General features: G+C 36.6%; 1 protein-coding gene across 1 annotated transcript in view; it reads left to right on the plus strand.

The window, feature by feature from the left end:
* Window positions 1–6,124: 6,124 nt before the first annotated feature.
* LOC148035561 (uncharacterized) overlaps window positions 6,125–20,814 on the plus strand; it is a 57,053-nt gene continuing 42,363 nt past the window's right edge. Inside the window, exons 1-3 of the mRNA XM_087677521.1 lie at window positions 6,125–6,465; window positions 6,845–7,075; window positions 7,993–8,076. Coding sequence (XP_087533647.1) covers window positions 6,239–6,465; window positions 6,845–7,075; window positions 7,993–8,076 — 542 coding nt within the window. The 5' untranslated portion in view covers window positions 6,125–6,238. The remainder of the gene's footprint in view (window positions 6,466–6,844; window positions 7,076–7,992; window positions 8,077–20,814) is intronic.

Consider the following 20,814-nt stretch of genomic DNA (forward strand, 5'->3'; position numbering starts at 1 on the left):
CACCATTACAAGGCATAATTGTAGCAATCTCATTTCTTGAAGGCATTGTGTTACTTCCTTTATGTTGAACAGCTCTCTATAATTATCATTCTCAGCTCTACAGCATCACCACATTGACACATATCACCAATAGTGAAAAAAGTTTGAGCATAGACATTGTAACTGTGCATCATCTCCTGAAGGTCTTACAACAATTCAAGAATCAAACCAAGCATCGCATCCAAACAATTTGTTAGTTCACTCTCCGTATTATGTACATATACAGCTACGCGAGCCAGGGGTGGCGCTCAACATTGGGAAACATTGGACTAATGTGATGATATATTGAAAAAGTATATCCATTTCCAGTGGAACCTAAAAGCTCATCCACATGTGCACCCATTGAAACAAAGGAAAGAGCACTATTATATCCTTGAATGTTATTTTTGAACTATTGACTATGGGCATGGTGACCCTCAAATAGATTATATAACAATAGGGGGGTGGTCCAAGCAAAGGTGCTAGTCTTACCAATCTTGCAACAATGTTTGCCAAATATTTGCAAGTGCACATTCCTTGTCTCCATAGGCCACAACACAGCAAAGCAATGCATGCATATTTTATCAAGGGTTCCAATGGAAAACACTTTTGGATCTCTAAACACTAGTACGTTCATGGATGGATCATTTTCCAATGCAAGCAAGTCATGTAGAATTGAACAAAACCCTCTATTTTGTGAAAGAAGGATGGCTTGAGATGCAAAATCTCTACCACAGCATCCATATGTTCTTCTTCACCATCTTGCTCCTCCATAATAGTGTTTCCGTTAAAGAATGGGTGGTTGACCTCGTACATCTGTGATGCTTCTTCATGTCATGACGATGGTCTCTATCGAGATGTTGGTCATACAACCCGTCTAAGGATACTACCCATACATGCTCACCATTCGTAATAGCATCTCCATTCAAGAATGAGTAGTTCGCAACTTGTACTTGTGTTGCTTGCTCCATGACATAACAATGGTAACTAGTGGGATGTTGGACTTCTAAGGATACAACTTGTACATGCTTAACATTCATAATATTGTTCTCACACATTGGACAACCACTTTCACAAACTCAATATGCTAGATTATGCAATAGCACATCATCATGGCTTCGAAGATTTCCTAAGACACCACGATGAACGTTGGCAATTGCATCACCATGTGACACGATGATCTATGGTGAAATGTACCAAATGCTATTCTATTCGCGATCCATGCCATTCACTATGCAAACCATTGGATGGGCATAAATCAGTCAGAAAGATTTATTTGTGGCAATATTGCAAGGGCAATCCAAAATCATGAACTCCAATAGCATGAATAGACACAAAAGGCATCAATGTTCTCGATAGACAATGATTCAAAACTTCCCTTTGAATATTGTGAAAATACGTTCTCACTCTTGCTTGAACCCTATGCCTTTCTCATGAACTTTCTATAAATCCCCATTACATTATTTCTCAACATGTTTCTCACAATTCGAGGCATTGTCTAAGAGATGAAAAAGATGGAGTGACCCACACAAAGAATGTAAAAGGGTATTTTTTGTGTAAACATGGCCAAAACAATGATATGCAATAAATCACAAGAAAAACAAATATTAAAGAAAACATATGCAACACATGGACGACATAACAATATTTCTCATTTCTCACACACACATGTATACACATTGATAGAGAGAGAGAGAGAGAGAGAGAGAGAGAGAGAGAGAGAGAGAGAGAGAGAGAGAGAGAGAGAGAGAGAGAGACATACAAACATAAAACACTTTTGTGCAAGGATGCATATAGAGATAGACATACATAAATGCACATAGAGATTGAGAGATAGATATAGAGAGAGAGACGGAAAGAGTGTAAGAGTTATCTATAAGTACAAATGCGTACACATGCTTGAATGTTGTAATTTTCATGTCAATGTGTCATGCTATGTTACTACACTCAAAAAATGATATTTGCAATATGAAACCCACAATCCATTCAAAATTGAACTTGAAGCACAAAAGCAGCAGAAAACATGGGGAAAACAACCATTCCCGTAGCATGAAGCCCCCTAACATCTAGTGTTTGCAACACATAATTTTCTAGTCATTTTGACTAGCAAACCTGTCAGCTAGCCTAGGAACAACTTAAACTCCGCAATCTCTCTTCGCAACATTGGCACATGCTCAATAAATGGACAAAATGGCTAGTAGCAATCATTATCGCCACAAAGAGGCGATCTCTCAATGGTTTCAACTCAAAGCACATTGTCCACATCGTTGTAAAAGGCATGGAATCTAATCATTACACCACATGTAGTTTCTTGTAGTGATTTGACTTCCACCAATTGAAAGCTCTTCCAAGGGCCCATGAAATCGTCCAAATATCTTTTCAGTTAGACAAACCTCTTTTTCAAAGCATGCCCACTCTGCTTGATACTACATATGTTAAATAGGGCTTTAGAGTATTTCTTATTTTTCTTGGAGGAAGGATCTATGCATGGACACAATGCACACTTGACTATCTTGAGTGCTATGGAGCTATAGAAACTTAGCACACCCACGCATGCTACTGGTGTGCTAAAAACAATGTTTGGAAAGACATGTTTATAATCCATTGCCACAATGTCTTTGCAATCCATCTAGACAAAATTTATGGGAAACAAAAACATTCAGCAACAACAAAAAAAGGAACCACATAGACACAAACAATAAAATAATCACAATTCCCAAAAAAGGATGACAAAACTAAATCATCATCACATATACAAATGAGAAATGTGAGCATGAAAAAAAACCAAAATAGGCAAATTACATCACCCTACATTCTAAAGAATATGACAAATGTCAAGAAATTCTCATTATAGAAAAAGAGGACTCGTATGAAACAAAGAAACACAAACAACTAATCATGCTACAAAATGTGAGTAGCATGGAAGGCATGTTCAAGTCAATCTACAGCTCATCAAAGATTGTAGTCCCTTGAATCTCTACATACAAATCTTTAGGGATGCAACCTTCTCATGCAAATTGTTCACATTCTTTCTCAATTGATTGAAAGGGAGGATGCATCCACTCTTGCACATGGTGGGCCCTTAAGGAGAGTCTTCCCCCCAATGGCCCTTCCACACATCATCGAAGATGATGTGTGCAAACTGATTGGTTTTTGTAGTGTTGGTCCACAAATCGTGCACCTCTCACATCACATTAGTAGTCCATGTATTAAACATAGTTGCTACATAGGCATTCAAGTTTCCATAGTCCTTAGCCAAGGACTTGTAATTTTTCTCAAGAGATTTCAAGCGCCTGAGAGAGAGAGAGAGAGAGAGAGAGAGAGAGAGAGAGAGAGAGAGAGAGAGAGATGCAACACTTGGAAACGATCCAACCAAAGAAAAAGGGAAACATAACATTTTGCACAACATAACGTTGCAACAACCTCAAAAATACAAAAACAACACAATTACATAGGAACAATCCAACATTAAGATAACCAAAGGGAAACATGAAAACAATCTATCCTTTTCACATTGATAAAAAAACAAAACAATAATAAACAATGAACAAAAGACTATCTAGATCCACTTTCAACCTATATAAAAATATATTTGGTATAACAAACACGTTACTTTATAAGTAAATGCATGCGTAACACACATATATTAATGCTATGCAAGGATACTCTATTCAAAAATGAATCTTCCACATTAACAAATAATGATTGGAAGACTAACCACATCCACATTTAACCTACAAGTAATGTATTTAGCACATAAAAACACATTACCTTAAAAATAAATGTGTGCATTAAGAGTATTTAATTAAATTAAATACAATATAATGTTTAATCACATCGTTGCAATACCAATGAAGAGTTAGTTAATTGCACATCAAAATGTATGCATTAAGCCCTTAACCAATACTATTGAATTATTTTGTCACTAACTTGAAAACACTTTGTTCCAAAAAGATAAGCCATGTATTTCAGTTTAGGGAATATGCATGTATACCATTGAGTTGTGTATAATAATGCATGGAATGCTAAACTTTGGCACTCTTAGTCCTAAAAACATTTATTTTAGTTGGAATATGCATGTATACCACACTAAGTTGTGTATAAGAATGCATGGCATGCTAAACTTTGGCAACCTTCGTCCTAAAAACATTTCTTTAATCTACACCCCCTTGTTGAAATCACACTATGCAATGCATCATGTACTATCTATCTATAATACACGCAATATCTTGCAAGATTTATTTTTCAACTTCCTTGCTTACTAAACTTAATGTTGCGATGTAATGTTGTAGCTGCCAATGGTCAAGTGACAATGCATGTCAATATTGAAGACTCGTTTGCATGTATTTTCAATTTTGGCATGAAGTACCAGTACCCTATGACTCATGCTTCATTAACAATGTATACCTAGTGGAGGCGGGTTGTCAAGAGGGATAAATAAGGTATGCGAGGAGGGGAAAGTATATACCATCGAAACCCTAAACACATAAGCACACAATTTTTGAATTTTAAAAATTTTAAAGTAACATAGATCACGTGGGAGTGGGGGAGTTGAGGGACACATGTGTGAGGGAGTGGGGAGCGTGGTCCTTCCACGTGGTAAGCAATTCAATGCATGGCCTGCCATGTGGCAATGTGACACTCCCCACTATATCACATGATCTCCACATGCCCCCCCGGTTTGCGTGCTAATCCTCCTTCGCCATCTCCTATAGCTACATGAATCCCAACCAGCTTGTTGCCTTTGTAGGGTAGATCGGCCGTTGTCGTAACCAACTTGCTATTGCATATGAGGCCTTTGCTTGGGATAGGCAAATGGGGATCTATGATCAAGTTGAAGTTTGGTTTGATGCTTTGATTGATGTACTAGTTGTCTACATGGCACATGCCAGTCTCAAATATTGCATATGATGGTGAGATTCTCCTAGGGTAACGAGGAGCATCTCAGATGGCTACAACATATGAGGCCTCTACTCTGGGTAGGCAAATGGGTTCTATGATCAAGTTGAAGTTCAGTTTGATGCTCTGATTGATGTACGAGTCCTTTGTGCAATGCATGCTAGTCTTAGAAATTGACATATTCTCACACTTTGGAATGTAGGATTTGCCACCATCACATGCAATTTGCAACAAGCGTTTTGCCAACATCACTTGCGTTTTGTAGCTGGCGTTCTCTCAAAGGCTAATGTTGTTGTTGTAGTCATTGCTAATGTTGATGCAACAATTAAAGTTTGTGGTAGACATTCACTCATGGGTTTGCAACAACTATTCACTTGCTGGCCTATGGGAAGTAGCACGCATTTTGCCAACATAAGTTACGATTTGCAGCAGGTGACATGCATTCACTCACAGGTTCATAGTAGGTGTTAACTTACAGACTTATCATGGCCTATGGGGAGGGTGTTTCTATTGGTAGTAGTGCTGCTGTTACACTTGGCTATGGCTACAATGGTCTAGTGAGAAGGAGACATGATTACAGTAGGTATTCACTACAATTTCGAAGATCACAGATTGCATAAATCCCTTTGATCATACGTACATCCATTTGATTTCTCTCTCTCTCTATCTCTCTCTCGGCCTTCCCTATGCATTTATCATGTATTTGCTAAACTCTAGACAATAGAGATATGTTATGAGTCTAACATCTAACATGTGTATCGGCCATAATCACATTGCGATGTTGTATCATGGACATATTATTATCTAGAAGCAGGGAGAGAGCAACACAAAGGCACTAGGCAACAATAGAGAGCAACCATCAACACAGTTGCGATGCACACATTTTGGGAGATAGAAGTTTGGCATTCCACTCATTAAATTTTAAATAACATTTGATATATTAAATTAATATATTTGTGCACCTATAAGCAAAGGAGGATGGTCAAAAGGCAGAAGCTCCATAAGTCGCTTAGGTGCTACAGCCTACAACCTCTTGAGTCCTTGTTATTCAAAGTGCAAAGCAAACGAACATAAGTATTCGAGCATGGTATTTATGACTTATTGTATTATTACGACACATTTGAAAGAAAAAAGGCTCACTAGCCGAGGCAAATTCTACAACAAAAGATTTATTTAGTTATTTATGTATTTTTTGGGTGGACGCACGAGAGCCGTTGGCGGGCTAAAAGCCAGAGTCTCCCGCCAACTCTCTCTCTCTCTCTCTCTCTCTCTCTCTGTCTGTCTCTCTCTCTCTGTGTCTGTGGTGCGAGTGCATGCAGGCATGGCCATGGTCGACTACGAGCAGCAGCGCAATGCCAGGCTCTTGGAAAACCAGAAGCGGATGGAGGCCCTAGGCTTGCTCAATCTCTCGAAGTCCCTCGCTGCCGCCGGAGAGAAGCCACATTACAGCAGGTCGAATAAGAACAGCAGCAGCACCGTCAAGCAAGAGAGAGTTGGCCTGCGTGCTCGGGCTGTTGCTCATCAAGTCCCTTCCAGACGCTCCTCCAGGTATTTCACCGGCCCTGTTAGTCGAAAGTTTCTGTCGATACGAGCAATATAGCCTTTGTGTCCCCATGCCGATGATAACTAGCTAGTTTAGGTTTTCCATACCCCGCTCCTAAACCCCATGATGTTGTCTGTGTATGCACGAAAAATGCTTTTCAGCAGATACAAAAACCTTTTGAAGGGTTTCTTACATTAAATCACACGAGCTTGTAATTTTCATAACTAAAGATTTTCTAAAGTTTAAGGTCTTATACCTTCATTTCAAAATTTCGAAGGCCCGTTTGAAAAATTTCCAATTCATTTTACATTAAACCTCAGCTTTTCTTGAACACAGCAGTGTCTCTCTACGACTTCCCTTTTTTCTTTTTACTTCTTCTTGCAGACTTTCTGGAGTTCCACAGCCCTCGTACAAGGAGGCTGACATCACATCGGACCTTCTCCCATGCTCGGCCCGGGTGGATTCCAGGCATATGCAGCCAGAAATCTACAGCGAGGAGCATGAGAAGCTACTTGGGTCTTGCACCGAAGATTGGGAGCTTTTTAAAGATGGCTATAATGCCGATGGAACCCGCATCTACGATGCTGTAAACGGAAAGACATGCCATCAGTGCAGGTAAACTTTCTTACATACATGGTAGGCTGTGATGTACACGACTCTCTAATTAACAAGTTTGTGGAGAGGCCCCTCAGCTTTAGTACAGAAGTGCATGTTTGGTTTTAATGCCATCTACTGTTTGTACAATAATCAATCAATAAGGCCTGAAACTAGTCCCCAAGTCCAGCAACAAGAAGTGCATGTTTAGATTTAGTGCATCTACTATTTTTATATCTAGGTTGACTTAAGAGAAATTGGTTGTGAACCTACACCACTTGCATGCCATTGGGCAGAAGAGGCATTGTTGTGGGAACTAGGACTAGGGCCTCATTGTTTGTGTGGTCACAAGCTCTAATGTTTGGTTTGATAGAATTTGATAGTAATATCATTTACTCCCTTCCTTGCTGAAATGTTGGACCTTGTAGTTGATCACTTCGTTTTGAGTTGTATATTTATTAAGGAGTTAGTGTGACATCTTGAGTTACATGACAGTAAAGAGCGTTTTTCAATTGTGCACGAGTCATAAAACAATTGGATTTTTGAGAGAAGAGTTTGAGTTTGGGCTTACTCAATTCCTTCTCGCATTGTTAATCCAAGCATTTTTGAGCTTCAATATCTTTTAATTCAACTTTCAAAATTCTTCTCACCCTAGAGTACAAGGATAATTATGGGAGCTCATTAGATTATATTTTATTTCCTTGACTTAGTTGTCCTGTTATGGGAGTAGTACATGTCACTTGAATTTAGGAATTCATGTTGATCCACTTTATGTGCACAAGGAATAGCTTTAATTCATCATGTTATGTTTTGTTTTAAATGTTTGAGTAAATTTTTAGGAAAGTATATATTGTTCAACATATATACTAAAATTTGCTATTTATGTTATTTTTTATTTATAACGCATTGAAATTGTAATTTTCAATTGGCATTGACAGGCAAAAAACATTAGGTTTGCGTACTTGGTGTAGTCAGTGCGAGTCACTTCGAGGACAGTTTTGTGGTGATTGCTTGTTTATGAGGTACATTTATTTCTATCACATGTTGCATGTTTTTGTCATGCAACAAAAACCTTAGAAAGAAACTAGGTATTTGATACAATTTGTTATCACGTTGAAGAAAGAATCATTAATTTTATAAATGTTATTTAAATGTATGTTTTGATTAGGTATGTTTGAAGATGCTCATATATTTAAGGTTAATAGGTTTTATGTATTCTTATGGAGTAAGTATTTTTTGCTTGTAATTCACAAATAATCATTTTAAAGAATGTGCTAACTAATCTCATATCCGTATAGTGTAAAGAACCTAATTTCCACAGTAAGCCATTAAACTAAAAATACAAGAAATAGACATAAAACGCCAAGAAATCATAGCCAAGGTGGTTAGGTATGAAATGGTATTATCAATGTTGGTTGAGAATCAAATAATGAGTGGTTGCAGCAAGGTGTGCATTCCAAGCTATAGTGATCAAGAGTATTCACCCTCTCAGATGGTGGAAGGTTGAGATCTCAAACAAGTAATGTTGTATAATGGCAAAAAGATGATTCTCATGTTACATCTCCACCTTTTATACTTAATCTTAGTTTATCTTAGACTAAGGCATTTATGCTTTATTACAAGGCATCTCGGTCTAAAAGAGCTTTGTTTTTAAAGTTGAAATTGAGATAATTTACTAGGAAAGATTACAAGGATAGCTTTGTAAGTGATAAATTCATGTTGTAATAAAACTTCAAACTAAAGATCTCATATGCTAATGAAGTACAAGAATGAAATTTAAATTGACTGTTGAAAATTGTTCAAAACAGCTTGCTGTACAAGAATGGCCATAACTTGAAGAAATGTCAAATCACCATGTATGAGCTATAGAAATGTAGAGGACAATCCCTAGTATCTAGGTATATCATAAAAATCCAAGTTTGATGATTGTAGAGCAAGTATTTTTATGACAAAAATTTAATATAGCAAGCTGTCTTGTTCAGATATTACTCTGTTTTTTATAAAAGCCATGAAAAAAAATCAAGGTATGATGATGGTTGCCAAGTAGACTTCTCCATGGGCAAACCTTGCTATTTAACAAGGTATTTCAGCAACGAATAGTTTTTTAAAACCTTAAAAAAAAAAAACTTTTCAGGCTTATAAATGATAAGGTCATTTTCACCCATGGGAGATAACTCCTCTAAAACCTTTATGGTTGGATCCGCATATTTCTTAAGTTGGAAAACATAGAAAGAAGAATAAATCCTTGTTGAAGAAGGCAAATCAAGCTTGTATGCAATCTCCAACTCGTTTGAGGATTTGATAAGACCTATAGTAACGATTAGTCAACTTATTATAATCGCCTTTGAGAGAAGTATACCTAGATTTAAGCACTTTGAGAAATATCCAATCTCCTTTAAACTCCAAAGGTCTCCTTTTTTAAACTTAAGCTTTTATAATATCTTGTGTCTTTCTAATGTTTTTCTTTCATTGATACAAAAGAGCTTTTATTTTTTAAACTTTAGCCTTGGCTTGTGAATTCACGTCTTCATGAACAAGGATTAAAGGTATTTGCACTTTGTATCCATATAGCATTTCAAAAGGTGACGTACCAATGCTCATATAATGAGTGTTATTATAATAGAATTCAACAAGATGTAACCAATGATCCCACAAAGCTTGAGTGTCATGGTAAAAATGACGAAGATAAGCTTTTAACCATTTATTGATACGCTCCATTTGGCTATCAATGTGGAATAATATGCCGTACTAGGAGTTAAAATTGTTTCTATAGAAGCGAATAAACTTCTCCAAAATTTTTTCATGAACTTAGTATCACGATCGGATATTATTTTCAATGGCATACCATGAAGCTTAAAATATATTTCATGAACTATTCAGCCACCTGCTTTGTTGTAAATTGAGCTTTGATAGGGATAAAATGAGTTGATTTAGTCAATTGATCCACCATCACATAAATGCTATTTTACCCATGTTTTGTTGTAGGTAATCTCACAATAAAATTCATTATAATATCAATCCACTTGCCTTGAGGAATAAGAAGTGGTCGAAGTAAATCATCGAGTAGAAGAGAGGAGTTTTTGTTTTGTTGACATAGAAGATGTTGCATAACATAATTTTTAATATTTTTTCAAATGTTCTTTTAATAAAAACTCTTATGGATAATGTTAAATATTTTGAACCCATGGTGCCTCGTTAAAGGTGAAGAATGCATCTTATGCAAGATACGGTCTTTGAAAGAAGATTGTGGTATCAATGATATTTTATCACGATACCATAAAAGACCGTTGTGCCATTTGAAATTTGAATACTCTTTTTTTTGTTTTGCTAAAATTTCTTTATAATCTTTGATGCTTGCTCATCAAGCAAATACTCTTCTTGAATGTCATGGATTCAATTTTTATGCACAATTGAAATGGTAGAAATGAAACATATCCACATTTTTAATAAGGCATTCATTATCACTATCTTTTTCAGCCATATAAGATATCTCAAAGTTATATCCTTGAAGAGTAGCTAACTATCTTCGTTGCTTGGAAGATAAATTTGGTTGTGAAAGAAAGAAAGTATTTTAGCACACGATGATCACTTTTGATCTTGAAATGATTGCAATAGATGTAATGATGTTACTTTTTGATAGCATGCAATATTGCTAACATCTCTTGCTTATAGATATGTAATTGATGCTCCTTATCATCAAGTTTTTGGCTCTCATAAGCTATGACTCCATAATCTTGACATAGAACAGTCCCAATTCCTCTTTCTCTAGTATTTGTGCAAATGATAAACTCCTTAGAGAAATCTGAGCATACAAGGATAAATGTTGAAATTAGAAGAGATATCAGCTCATTGAAACTTTGATCGGTGATGGAGTCCCAAAAGAAAGTCTATTTTTTGAGTCTATCCATCAATGGAGCCGCTACATGAGCTTAATTCTTGATGAACCTTTTATAGAAGGATGATAATCCAAGGAATCCTCTCAAAGAGGTTTCATTCGTAAGAGTAGATAATTTTTTAACACATTTTATCTTATTGGAATCTACTCTAATCTCTTGTTTTTTCACAACATGACCTAAGCATTCAACTTTATCTTCCATGAAAAAACACTTTGTTGTCTTGGCAAAGAGTGTCTTCATAATGTGTCAAAGATCTCTCTCATATGCTGTAAATGCTCATCCTTAGATTTGCTATAGATTAGGATATCATCAAAGAAAGCAAGGATTGTTTTGAACAAAAAGAGTTGCAATATTTTGTTTATGAGGGCTTGAAAAGTAGCGGGTGCATTGGAAAGCCCAAATGGCATAACCAAGAAGTGTTACAATCCTCTTTCCATCCTAAAGGTTGTTTTGAACTCATCTCCTTTTTTTATTCGAATTTGATGATAATCCGATTAAAGATCTATTTTGGTGAATACCTTTACATCTTTAAGCTCATTCAAAAGATTATCAATTCGGGGAATTGGATATCTATTCTTGACCTTTGACTTGTTCAAATCTCGATAATCAATACATATGTGAAATGATCCATCCTTCTTTTTGACTGAGAGCATGGGAGAGGCAAACAGTGAGCGACTTTGTTGAATTAAACCCATTTGCAGCAGTTCTTTTAGCTTTGTATTAGGCAACAAATCAATAAGATGGTCAACCTCTTGCTTTAGAGGTAAAGATAATGGTGGTTGAAATAAATATTTGTATTCTTCCAATAGCTCTTTCAATCTTGGATCCCTTTTCTTTAAGAAGGTTGATTTGTTGATTGCCCTTCATTTACTTTTGCAAGCAAAAGAGTGAAGATACATGACTTGGCATTGATTTTTTTTTGTAAATTTTTCATGGAGATGAGTTTTATTTGTTTATAGTCAATGCATTTTAACTCTATGTGCTGTCCTTGCCAATTAAATCCCATTTGCATTTTTATCAAGTTTAAGGTGAATTTGTCAAGTGTTTTTAATCAATTACATTCAATGACAATGCCAATAGGCTCCATATCCAAAGTAATCAAGTCTACATTTATTGTACAAGAGGGCGATAACTCAATTGAAGTGCATAGGCATACTTCTTTACTAGACTCATGTGCACCATTGGCAACTTGTATCCGCAAGGAAGAATCCATATCAATGGGTAGCAATTTTAGTCCATTCAAAGATTTGGTGTTGACAAAGCTATGAGTTTGTCCGTATCCACTAAAATATGTGCAACCTTGTCATTAATGAAACCTTTAAGTCTAGGTGTATTTTTTCCTTTGTAACTAGTCCATGCATCATGTGAGATGGTACACAAGGAAGTATGAGAATCATGAGTACCACTTGGATCAAATGGAAATCTATCCATGGATCATTGATAGCATGCTTTTCTTTATGAATCTCTTCAACCATTGGGTATGCATCAACATGCAGTAAATTTTTCTCTTGATCTTTTTTTTCTTCCACTTTTATATCTTGAGTGATTATCATGTTGATTTTTGAGTTTTTAGCTTTACACTTCAACTTATGATCTTGTGATTACTTCTCATATTTGAAGCATAATTCTTTTGCATGCATTTCTCTAAGCTTGTTGTGAGGAAGGAAGTTGTTAGAATTGTTTTGGGGCAGTTTAGGAGCATTTTTAACTCTTGAAAAAATACCTCTTGACCTAGCTACATTTTTTAAAGCTTGTCTCTATTTTTGTACAAAATTTCCACCTTGTTTAGACGCATAAACAGTGGACAATATTGACACTTCGTTGTTATAACTATTTTGATTCTTATAATCTCTGTTTTCTTGTCTAAAAGAGTCTCTTGATTGGTTGAAAACTTGCCCATACTTTGTAGGTTGATTGAAAATATTATTGTCCATACTCTTTGTTGGAAATTTTTTGCATCTCTTGTACTTCAAGGAATATCTTTCAGCCAATTGTATGGCCTCGTGTAATGTTTTTGGTTGAGCTCCTACCTCCGATGATAGAGCAAGGTCAAGACCAAAAATGTCTTTATTTAGCTTAGCAAAATTTGAAATGCCTTCAACATACATGAAGAGATTCAAGTAGGTGTTAGAATAGTCTCTAACGGACATTTCTCTTTGAGCGCATGCATGCCATTTTCTTTGAAGCCTTTCTTTTTTCAAAGGAGACTCAAAGACATCAATCATAGCTTGCTTAAACTCCTCTCAAGAGTCAAAGTTTACCCAATCTTGTGCATGTAATGTCACTAAGTATGGGCGTAGCCTTCAAGATGAATAGCCGTGAAATAAATCTTGGCTTTTTTACTTCTAAGATAAAGGGGGAAGTATATCTCAAGCTTATTGATCTACTCCTTCCATTCTGAAGGTGAAGCATTATCTCCTTCGAAATTAGTGATATTGATATTTTTATTATATTTTTTTTCATTGTAAGATGGTTGTCCATGAGAATGTTGTCTCCATGAATCTTTATTCCATGAATTTTACTTGAAAGTAGGTGGCCCAAAACTATGAGATGAAGGTTGTCCATTTGAAACATGCTCTTGGTTTGGGATGTCATGAGCTGATCTTCGCTCATCATGCCTTTTACCTTTATGAACTTGATTGTTGATTGTATTTCTTTTTTGTGCATTTGAGAGTTGATGATAAAAAGTGTTGAAGGGGTTATATCCATGATAATCATTATTCCATTGAGTGTTGTCATGTTTCCTTTCATGTCCCTTCCATTCTGAAGGTGAAGCATTGTCTCCTTTGAAATTAGTGATATTGATATTTTTATTATATTTTTTTTCATTGTAAGATGGTTGTCCATGAGAATGTTGTCTCCATGAATCTTTGTTCCATGAATTTTACTTGAAAGTAGGTGGCCCAAAACTATGAGATGAAGGTTGTCCATTTGAAACATGCTCTTGGTTTGGGATGTCATGAGTTGATCTTCGCTCATCATGCCTTTCACCTTTATGAACTTGATTATTGATTGTATTTTTTTTTGTGCATTTGAGGGTTGATGATAAAAAGTGTTGAAGGGGTTATATCCATGATAATCATTATTTCATTGAGTGTTGTTCTGTTCCCTTTCATATCTATGATTATCTTTTGGGTTGCTAAACTGAGGCCTTGGGGTATGAATGCCATGAATTTGTGAAAGATGATGGTTACCTCTCACTCTAGATGGTTCTTCCCTTTCAAAAGTGTGCATAACTGACAAAGATTTCTCTTTGCTTGGATGGGAAGGATTATCCACAAAGAGAATTGCATGGGAGTTTTCAATAGTTTGAGGTTTTTTTGTGGCTTGCTTTGAATTTTCTTTATGGTTGAGATGAGCTCTTGGAATAAAGATTTGTTGCTTTGCTGCAAATTAGAAATTCCTTGGTTTACTTGTGTCATCCCTTGCAACAAACCTTGATTCATATGTGTTAAGCCTTCATTCAAAGCCTTTCAAATTCTTAGAAAGGCCTTTATTGACATGTCCCAACTCTTTTGACAGTAAGAGATAATTATTCCTTGCATGCTCTTCATGTATGTTATGCTGTTCTTGATGTGTGTTGTAAGCAATCCCAATGCTTAATTCTTCATCTATTTGATCAACATTATGGGCTTCAGTTGTGTAATTTTGATCCTCTTAAAACTCTTTGGCACCATCATTCAATGCTTTAGTAATGGAATTTTTCTTCTTATTCCTGGCCATTAGGAGACAGTGATGTAGTAGTAGACAGTTTGTTACTTGTTCCCCTATTTCTCTTAGAATATAGTACCAATTTCAATGCTTAATAGCTCTATGGAAAGCTTATTATATAGGGATATATCAAATTTCAAAAGATATGGACTTAGGTTGGATACTTTAGGTGAAACAATGTCAAACAGTGTCCCCCTGTATGCTGTCTGGGTGCTGTCTCAACATATCTAGTGTCAGAAAATCGGCAATAACTTGAGCTCCCGATATCGGGTCACCAAAATTTTTGACTCAAATCGAAGCTTAGGATCCCCTCTTTGAATGGAGCTATCAAGTTTCTAATTTTGATTAGGATAGAATTTGCTGTGATTGAATCTTTAGGTTTGAAGAATACCTTCAATTGAACAGTAAGTACCTTGTTTGACCCTGTAGGAAAACCTTAGGTAGATGAAACCCTTGTAAGCCACTATAGTAACCAAGAGAGGGTTATGGGACACCTGTGGGGCTCAAGAACAACTTGTAGATTGGTATATACATGTTTTATCTGTAAAAACTCTGTCCAACACTTGTAGGTACCTTGAAAATAGAAGATGCCATGCATCTCTTCCAATGGTTCTTTAACCACTTATGAAACCTTGAATATGGTTGATCATTGCTGTACTAGTGGCTGTACTAGTGTCAAACTTTGATAATGGGGAATATACTTGCATCTAAATTTGAGAAATGCATGGGCTCCGAGACAAGAGGGATGTGCAAAGTTTCATCTCAAGCCGGGTTGTGTACCCCTTTAGAGTCTTAATCGAAAAGGGAGAGTCACCTCTCTTTTGTCTTCTCGACTCACCTGGCATCCGTTTTTTCTCGTGGGAACCAACATGGCAAGTACATTCTAAGAGCTAATCAAACAAGGATGCTATGCATTGATTGAAAAAGCATTTAAATTCTTTAATGAGATGTAAGTGGGTATTGGGAAATGATTGAATTGAAAGAGCTATGGATAGGGTGACTCATTGCTTTTACAATGTTTCCACTTACAATTTTTATCATTATTTCAGTCCCATAGTATCAATGTTCAATCATCCAACAAAAATCCAAGTCAAATAGACAGTGAGTAGCATTTATGCAATCAATTGAGCTTCAACATTTGAATGGGTAGGAAAGAAACTCATCAAGCAATCATAATCAGTCTTGGATTGAATTCTACATGCCCTTCAATAGAAATTAAGGGGTTCTATTCCACTCAATCTCTCTTATGAACAAATAGACTAGTTTAACAATTGGATGAAAAGAGAGATTAAGCTGAAAGCAATAGAATTACCTCTTTAATGTTAATGGAAAGTAGTAGATGAATCCAATTCAATCAATATTCAGCATAAGCCACCATCAATAGATCAAGATTTCAAATCATAAGACTAACTTCAAAAAAGCTTTGTCCAATATGAGTGCTTCCATGTAATCTTCAGCTCCCAATCAATAAGATTGCTCCATTGCAATCAAAAGAAGTCAATGATTTGATAGAAGTCCACAATAGCTTGTTGGAGAAGATCCTTGGAGCTTTGATGTGTGTAAATTCTCATTAGAATCATGGATTCCATGAATTTTCAGACATTGCCATTTTCAAGAGATTGAAAATGCTTTTAAACTTGAAGAATTTTTTCAATGCAAGTTAAATCTTTGAAGAATACCTTCAATTGAATCTTCCCGGGGTTGTAGACAACAAAAGCCCTATGGATTGAAGCTTCAACGAAGCAAGATTTGATGAAGATTGATGGCTGCCCTGTTTTTCCAATCTGAGATGAAGAAAATGCTTCAATCTTGCTTGGAAGCTTTAATATTTGCTCAATGTTGGTTCAATGCTTGATGTAGATGCTTGCTCTTGCTATTAGGAAGCTAGTAGGAGCCAAGAAGAGGCCAAATCTTTAAGAAATTGGAGGATTTTTCATGCTGCCCACTTTCAGTCATAGCTAGGGTTGTAAAGGAAGCTTCAGAGATAAAGGAGAGTGGAAGATCAAGCAATAGTGTAGGTACTTCATGTCAGGGATGCCAATGATCTAACAAATGAAGGAGAAGCTCAGTGATGAAGAAGATTATTGAATAATAGGCAAGGAGTACCAAAAAAATGGTGCAAATTGTTTAGGAGCTTTTTATTTTCCACGTGATCATAAACTTGATGATGCTTGGCCAAATAGGTAGTCCACAGGTTGCTTAAGATCTCAGGAATCATTCTTTGAAGGTCTCATGAAGAGATATGGCCATGGCAAAGAGAAATGAGCAGAGATTTTCATAGCAGTTTTCAGCAAGAAGCTTGGAAAGAGGAAAGAGAAGCTTGTTTCAAGAAGTAACCACGGTTTAATTTCTCCAAACCTTGTTTAGGCTTCAGTTAAGTCCATGATCCTTCAAAATGGCCAAAAATTGATCACGTATCATCAAAATGACCATGAATTCGCTATCATTTTTCAAAAACCCTTCAAGACCATCAAATTTAGTCACGGTTTACTGTAGAGACCTTAACTAGTCACGGTTTTAACTGAATCAAATCTTGTGACTAATTTTTGTCCTCCAATTACTCTGTGTTTAAACTATAACTAGATTCACCATGAAAACGACTCTTCTCGTGGATCAAAGTCCATGCTTTGATACCAATGTAAAGAAGCTAATTCCCACAGCAAGCCATTAAACTGAAGAAATAGACATAAAATGCCAATAAACCATAGCCAAGGTGGCTAGGTATGAAATGGTATTATCAGTGTTGGTTGAGAATCAAATGATGAGTGGCTGCAGCAAGGAATGCATCCCAAGCTTTGGAAGAGTATTCACCCTCTCAGATGGTGGAAGGTTGAGACATCAAACAAGTAATGTTGTATAATGGCAAAAAGATGATTCACATGTTACATCTTCACCTTTTATACTTAATCCTAGCTTACTTTAGACTAAGGCATTTATGCTTTATTACATATGGTTAGGTTTATATAAAAGTTTAACATTCTATATGTTTCTTAGTTGTTACTTGTATATTTATTGATTATGCGATAAATTAATCTTCTTGTATAGTTTTTATTAAATGTTCGAGGATTTTAAGGAGTTTGCATTTTTCTTGTAATGTTGACTTGAAACTATGTATTTTTTGCTTATATCCAAGTCTTGTCTTTAAGATTACACACATCCTTTCAAATTATTTTCACTAGGGGGCAAAGTATATGGGATGCAATCTATATTTTTTGTCTCTATGTCATGTGAGTTGAATGGATTTTTTTAGTAAATTTGCAGATTTCACTTGAGATAGTAGTTACTTCTAATAGCATGATTAACATTTTATTACATATAATTGTGATATATGTGGCATGTACGTATCAATGCTAGAGATTTTGTTCAAGACATAAATCCACCTCATTGTAAAGATATAGGGTAAGATTTGATATTTTAGCATTTTCTTTTTTGTATCCACCATGTCTAACTATATTTAATTAGGAGTGTGAGATATTTGATCCTATTGTTATTTTTGAAGTGTATAACTTTAGATTCATTGTTGTGAGTAGAACATAAAGTGCATTTTATTTTACAAGAGAAAGTTAGGTGAAGAGAAAGACAACTTTCTTTTAGAGATTTTGGATGACTTTCTAATATGGTTGTACTTGCATTTCAAGAGTTACAAACATAAATAAGGTAGCAAAGATTTCTCAAAGGGATTGATTTAACTCAATCATCATGTTTTTAGTGTCAGGATTTGCTTCAATGGATTAAATTTCATCATTTGATCAAGTCTTTTTTGTCATGTTTTAAGCTTATAAGGTTAGTGGAACCTTATAGAAAGGTTGGAATTCTAATTGAAACTTATCGGTCCACTTATGAGGTTGTTTTGTAACAAGTAGAATACATACAAATTAGGGGCTAGATACTCAGTCACACTGATCGGGGTATATAAGGTGCAAGTCTGAGATTAAGGCAAGCAATTATTATCAAGAACATATTCTTTACCTCTCTTTAGTTTCCATGGTTTCCTTCTCTCTTCTCTCTTCTTTTCAACGTTTCTTTTTTCTCTTTTAGTCATCTTTTTTCTTTTTCTTTGCTCTCTTTCTCTCTCTTCAACTCCTCTCCTCTTTCCTTTCAACTTCATTCATTACAAGTGGTATCGGAGCTTCAAGCTTTCATTCTTTTTTTTTTTTCAAATTCCAAAAACCCTAGTTACTTAGCTTACAGATATATGTACATCAAGGACTATAGTTAATCTTAGCTTTTTGGAGTAAACAGGAGCTATGGTTGGAGACTTAAACATATTTGGAAGTAAAATGGTTAAAATAGCAAGTCATTACTTTTTTTAATGCAAATTTTAGGAGTTCTAGTCCAAGTTTACAATTTCGAGGATTGAAAGATAATAAAATCTCAGTTACTTTTGGCCCCAATCCTTTTCTCTTCTCTTGCAAGTTGCCATGGCTGCTTGCCCCAGAAACCTCCAAGATCTTGTTTGAGGTTACTTTCTAGCATCAACTAGTGTAATGCACAAGGCATGTGTAGAGTGAAACTTTCCACTTTGTGTTCGTCACCCACGGTTGGCATCGTTATCCCCCACGATCTTTCCCTATCTTTGCTTGCAAGAAGGCACTTTGCTTAGAAAGAAAGTAGAGAGCGAGATAGCTTTGAGAATGAAAGAAACGGTACTTGTATTATGTAGGTGCAAGGCTCGGGTGGAGGGAGGAACACCCAAGCGTAAGCGAGATGAAAACTTGTTATAATGCTTTTGTGCGCTTGATCTCCCTTATACACTCCCTCCCACAAGGAAGCTCAATGTTCTCATTGAGCGGGAGTGGGACTAGTTGACTCCAAAATTCTCTTGCAAGTTGCTATGGTTGCTTGTCCCAGAAACCTCCAAGATCTTGTTTGAGGTTGCTTTCTAGCATCAACTAGCGTAATGCACAAGGCGTGCGTAGAGTGAAACTTTTCACTTTGTGTTTGTCATCCACGGTTGGCACCATTATTCCCCGCGGTCTTTTTCCATCTTTGCTTGCAAGAAGACACTTTGATTAGAAAGAAAGTAGAGAGCGAGATAGCTTTGAGAATGAAAGAAATGGTACTTGTATTATGTAGACGCAAGGTTCGGGTAGAGGGAGGAACACCTAGGCGTATGCGAGATGAAAACTTGTTATAATGCTTTTGTGTGCTTGATCTCCCTCATACACTCCCTCCCACAAGGAAGCTCAATGTCCTCATTGAGCGGGAGTGGGACTAGTTGACTTCAAAATTCGGGGGTCTTAATCCACTCTTAGTGAGTAGACCAGTGTCTAACTCGCTAAATGCCTTATCCATGAACTCAATACCTATAACTAAATTTGCCTTGTCCATTGACTCTATTACATATGTGGAGCCAAGGACTTGACGAAGATAAAAAAGACTTTGCCCACTACTCAATTGCAACTTGTGAGGCAGAGGTTTACTTTGGGAGGTTGCACGAAACACCGTTTTTGGCCCTAAGAAACGGCGTATCGTTTTTGCTACGCAGAAACGTTGTTTTTGATCTGTCCGCTTTTTTTATAAATAATTTTTCAACGTATCCTTTTCAAGCATTTTTAGGAGATTTTGCCCTACGTTTTTGAGCTGGGAGTCCCCACGTAAAAAAAAACGAGAGCCTCGATTTGAAAATTGTTGCAGCCTGCGCATACTTGTTTCTCGAATGCTGCCGGCAGCCATGGGCTCTGCACACACCTGCGTTTTGGCTTGCTCTCTCTCTCTCTCATGAGTCCCTCCCGAGCTCTAGCCTCTCTCTCTCTCTAGACTCATACACAGTGCACACACAATCGTGGGCATTGGAGTTTGGGCCTTGGCACTTGCAAGTTGCTCTCTCTCTCTCTCTCTGTCTCTCATTCGCGCGCGTGACGTAGCAAACTCAGGATTCAGGTGGGATTCGGGAATAATCAACATGCCAAAGGATCAAGCATGGAGTCATGTCACAGTGCTTCAAGCTTACGGAGGTGGTGGTGGCTCCAAGCAGTGGCAATGCAATTATTGTGGCATTCAAAGAGGAGGGGCAGCCACAAGGATCAAAGATCATCTTGCCCATGTGCCCAATAAAGACATTGGTCCATGTGAACATGTGCCTGTTGATGTTAAGGCTTCCATGGAGCATTGGAGGCTCAGTCGCTTGGCTCTTACAGGTGCATCTAGTCA

The sequence above is a fragment of the Lygodium microphyllum genome, chromosome 5, assembly GCF_053477565.2.
Source record: "Lygodium microphyllum isolate KBCC chromosome 5, Lygodium_microphyllum_v1.1.10, whole genome shotgun sequence".
Taxonomy (NCBI): domain Eukaryota; kingdom Viridiplantae; phylum Streptophyta; class Polypodiopsida; order Schizaeales; family Lygodiaceae; genus Lygodium; species Lygodium microphyllum.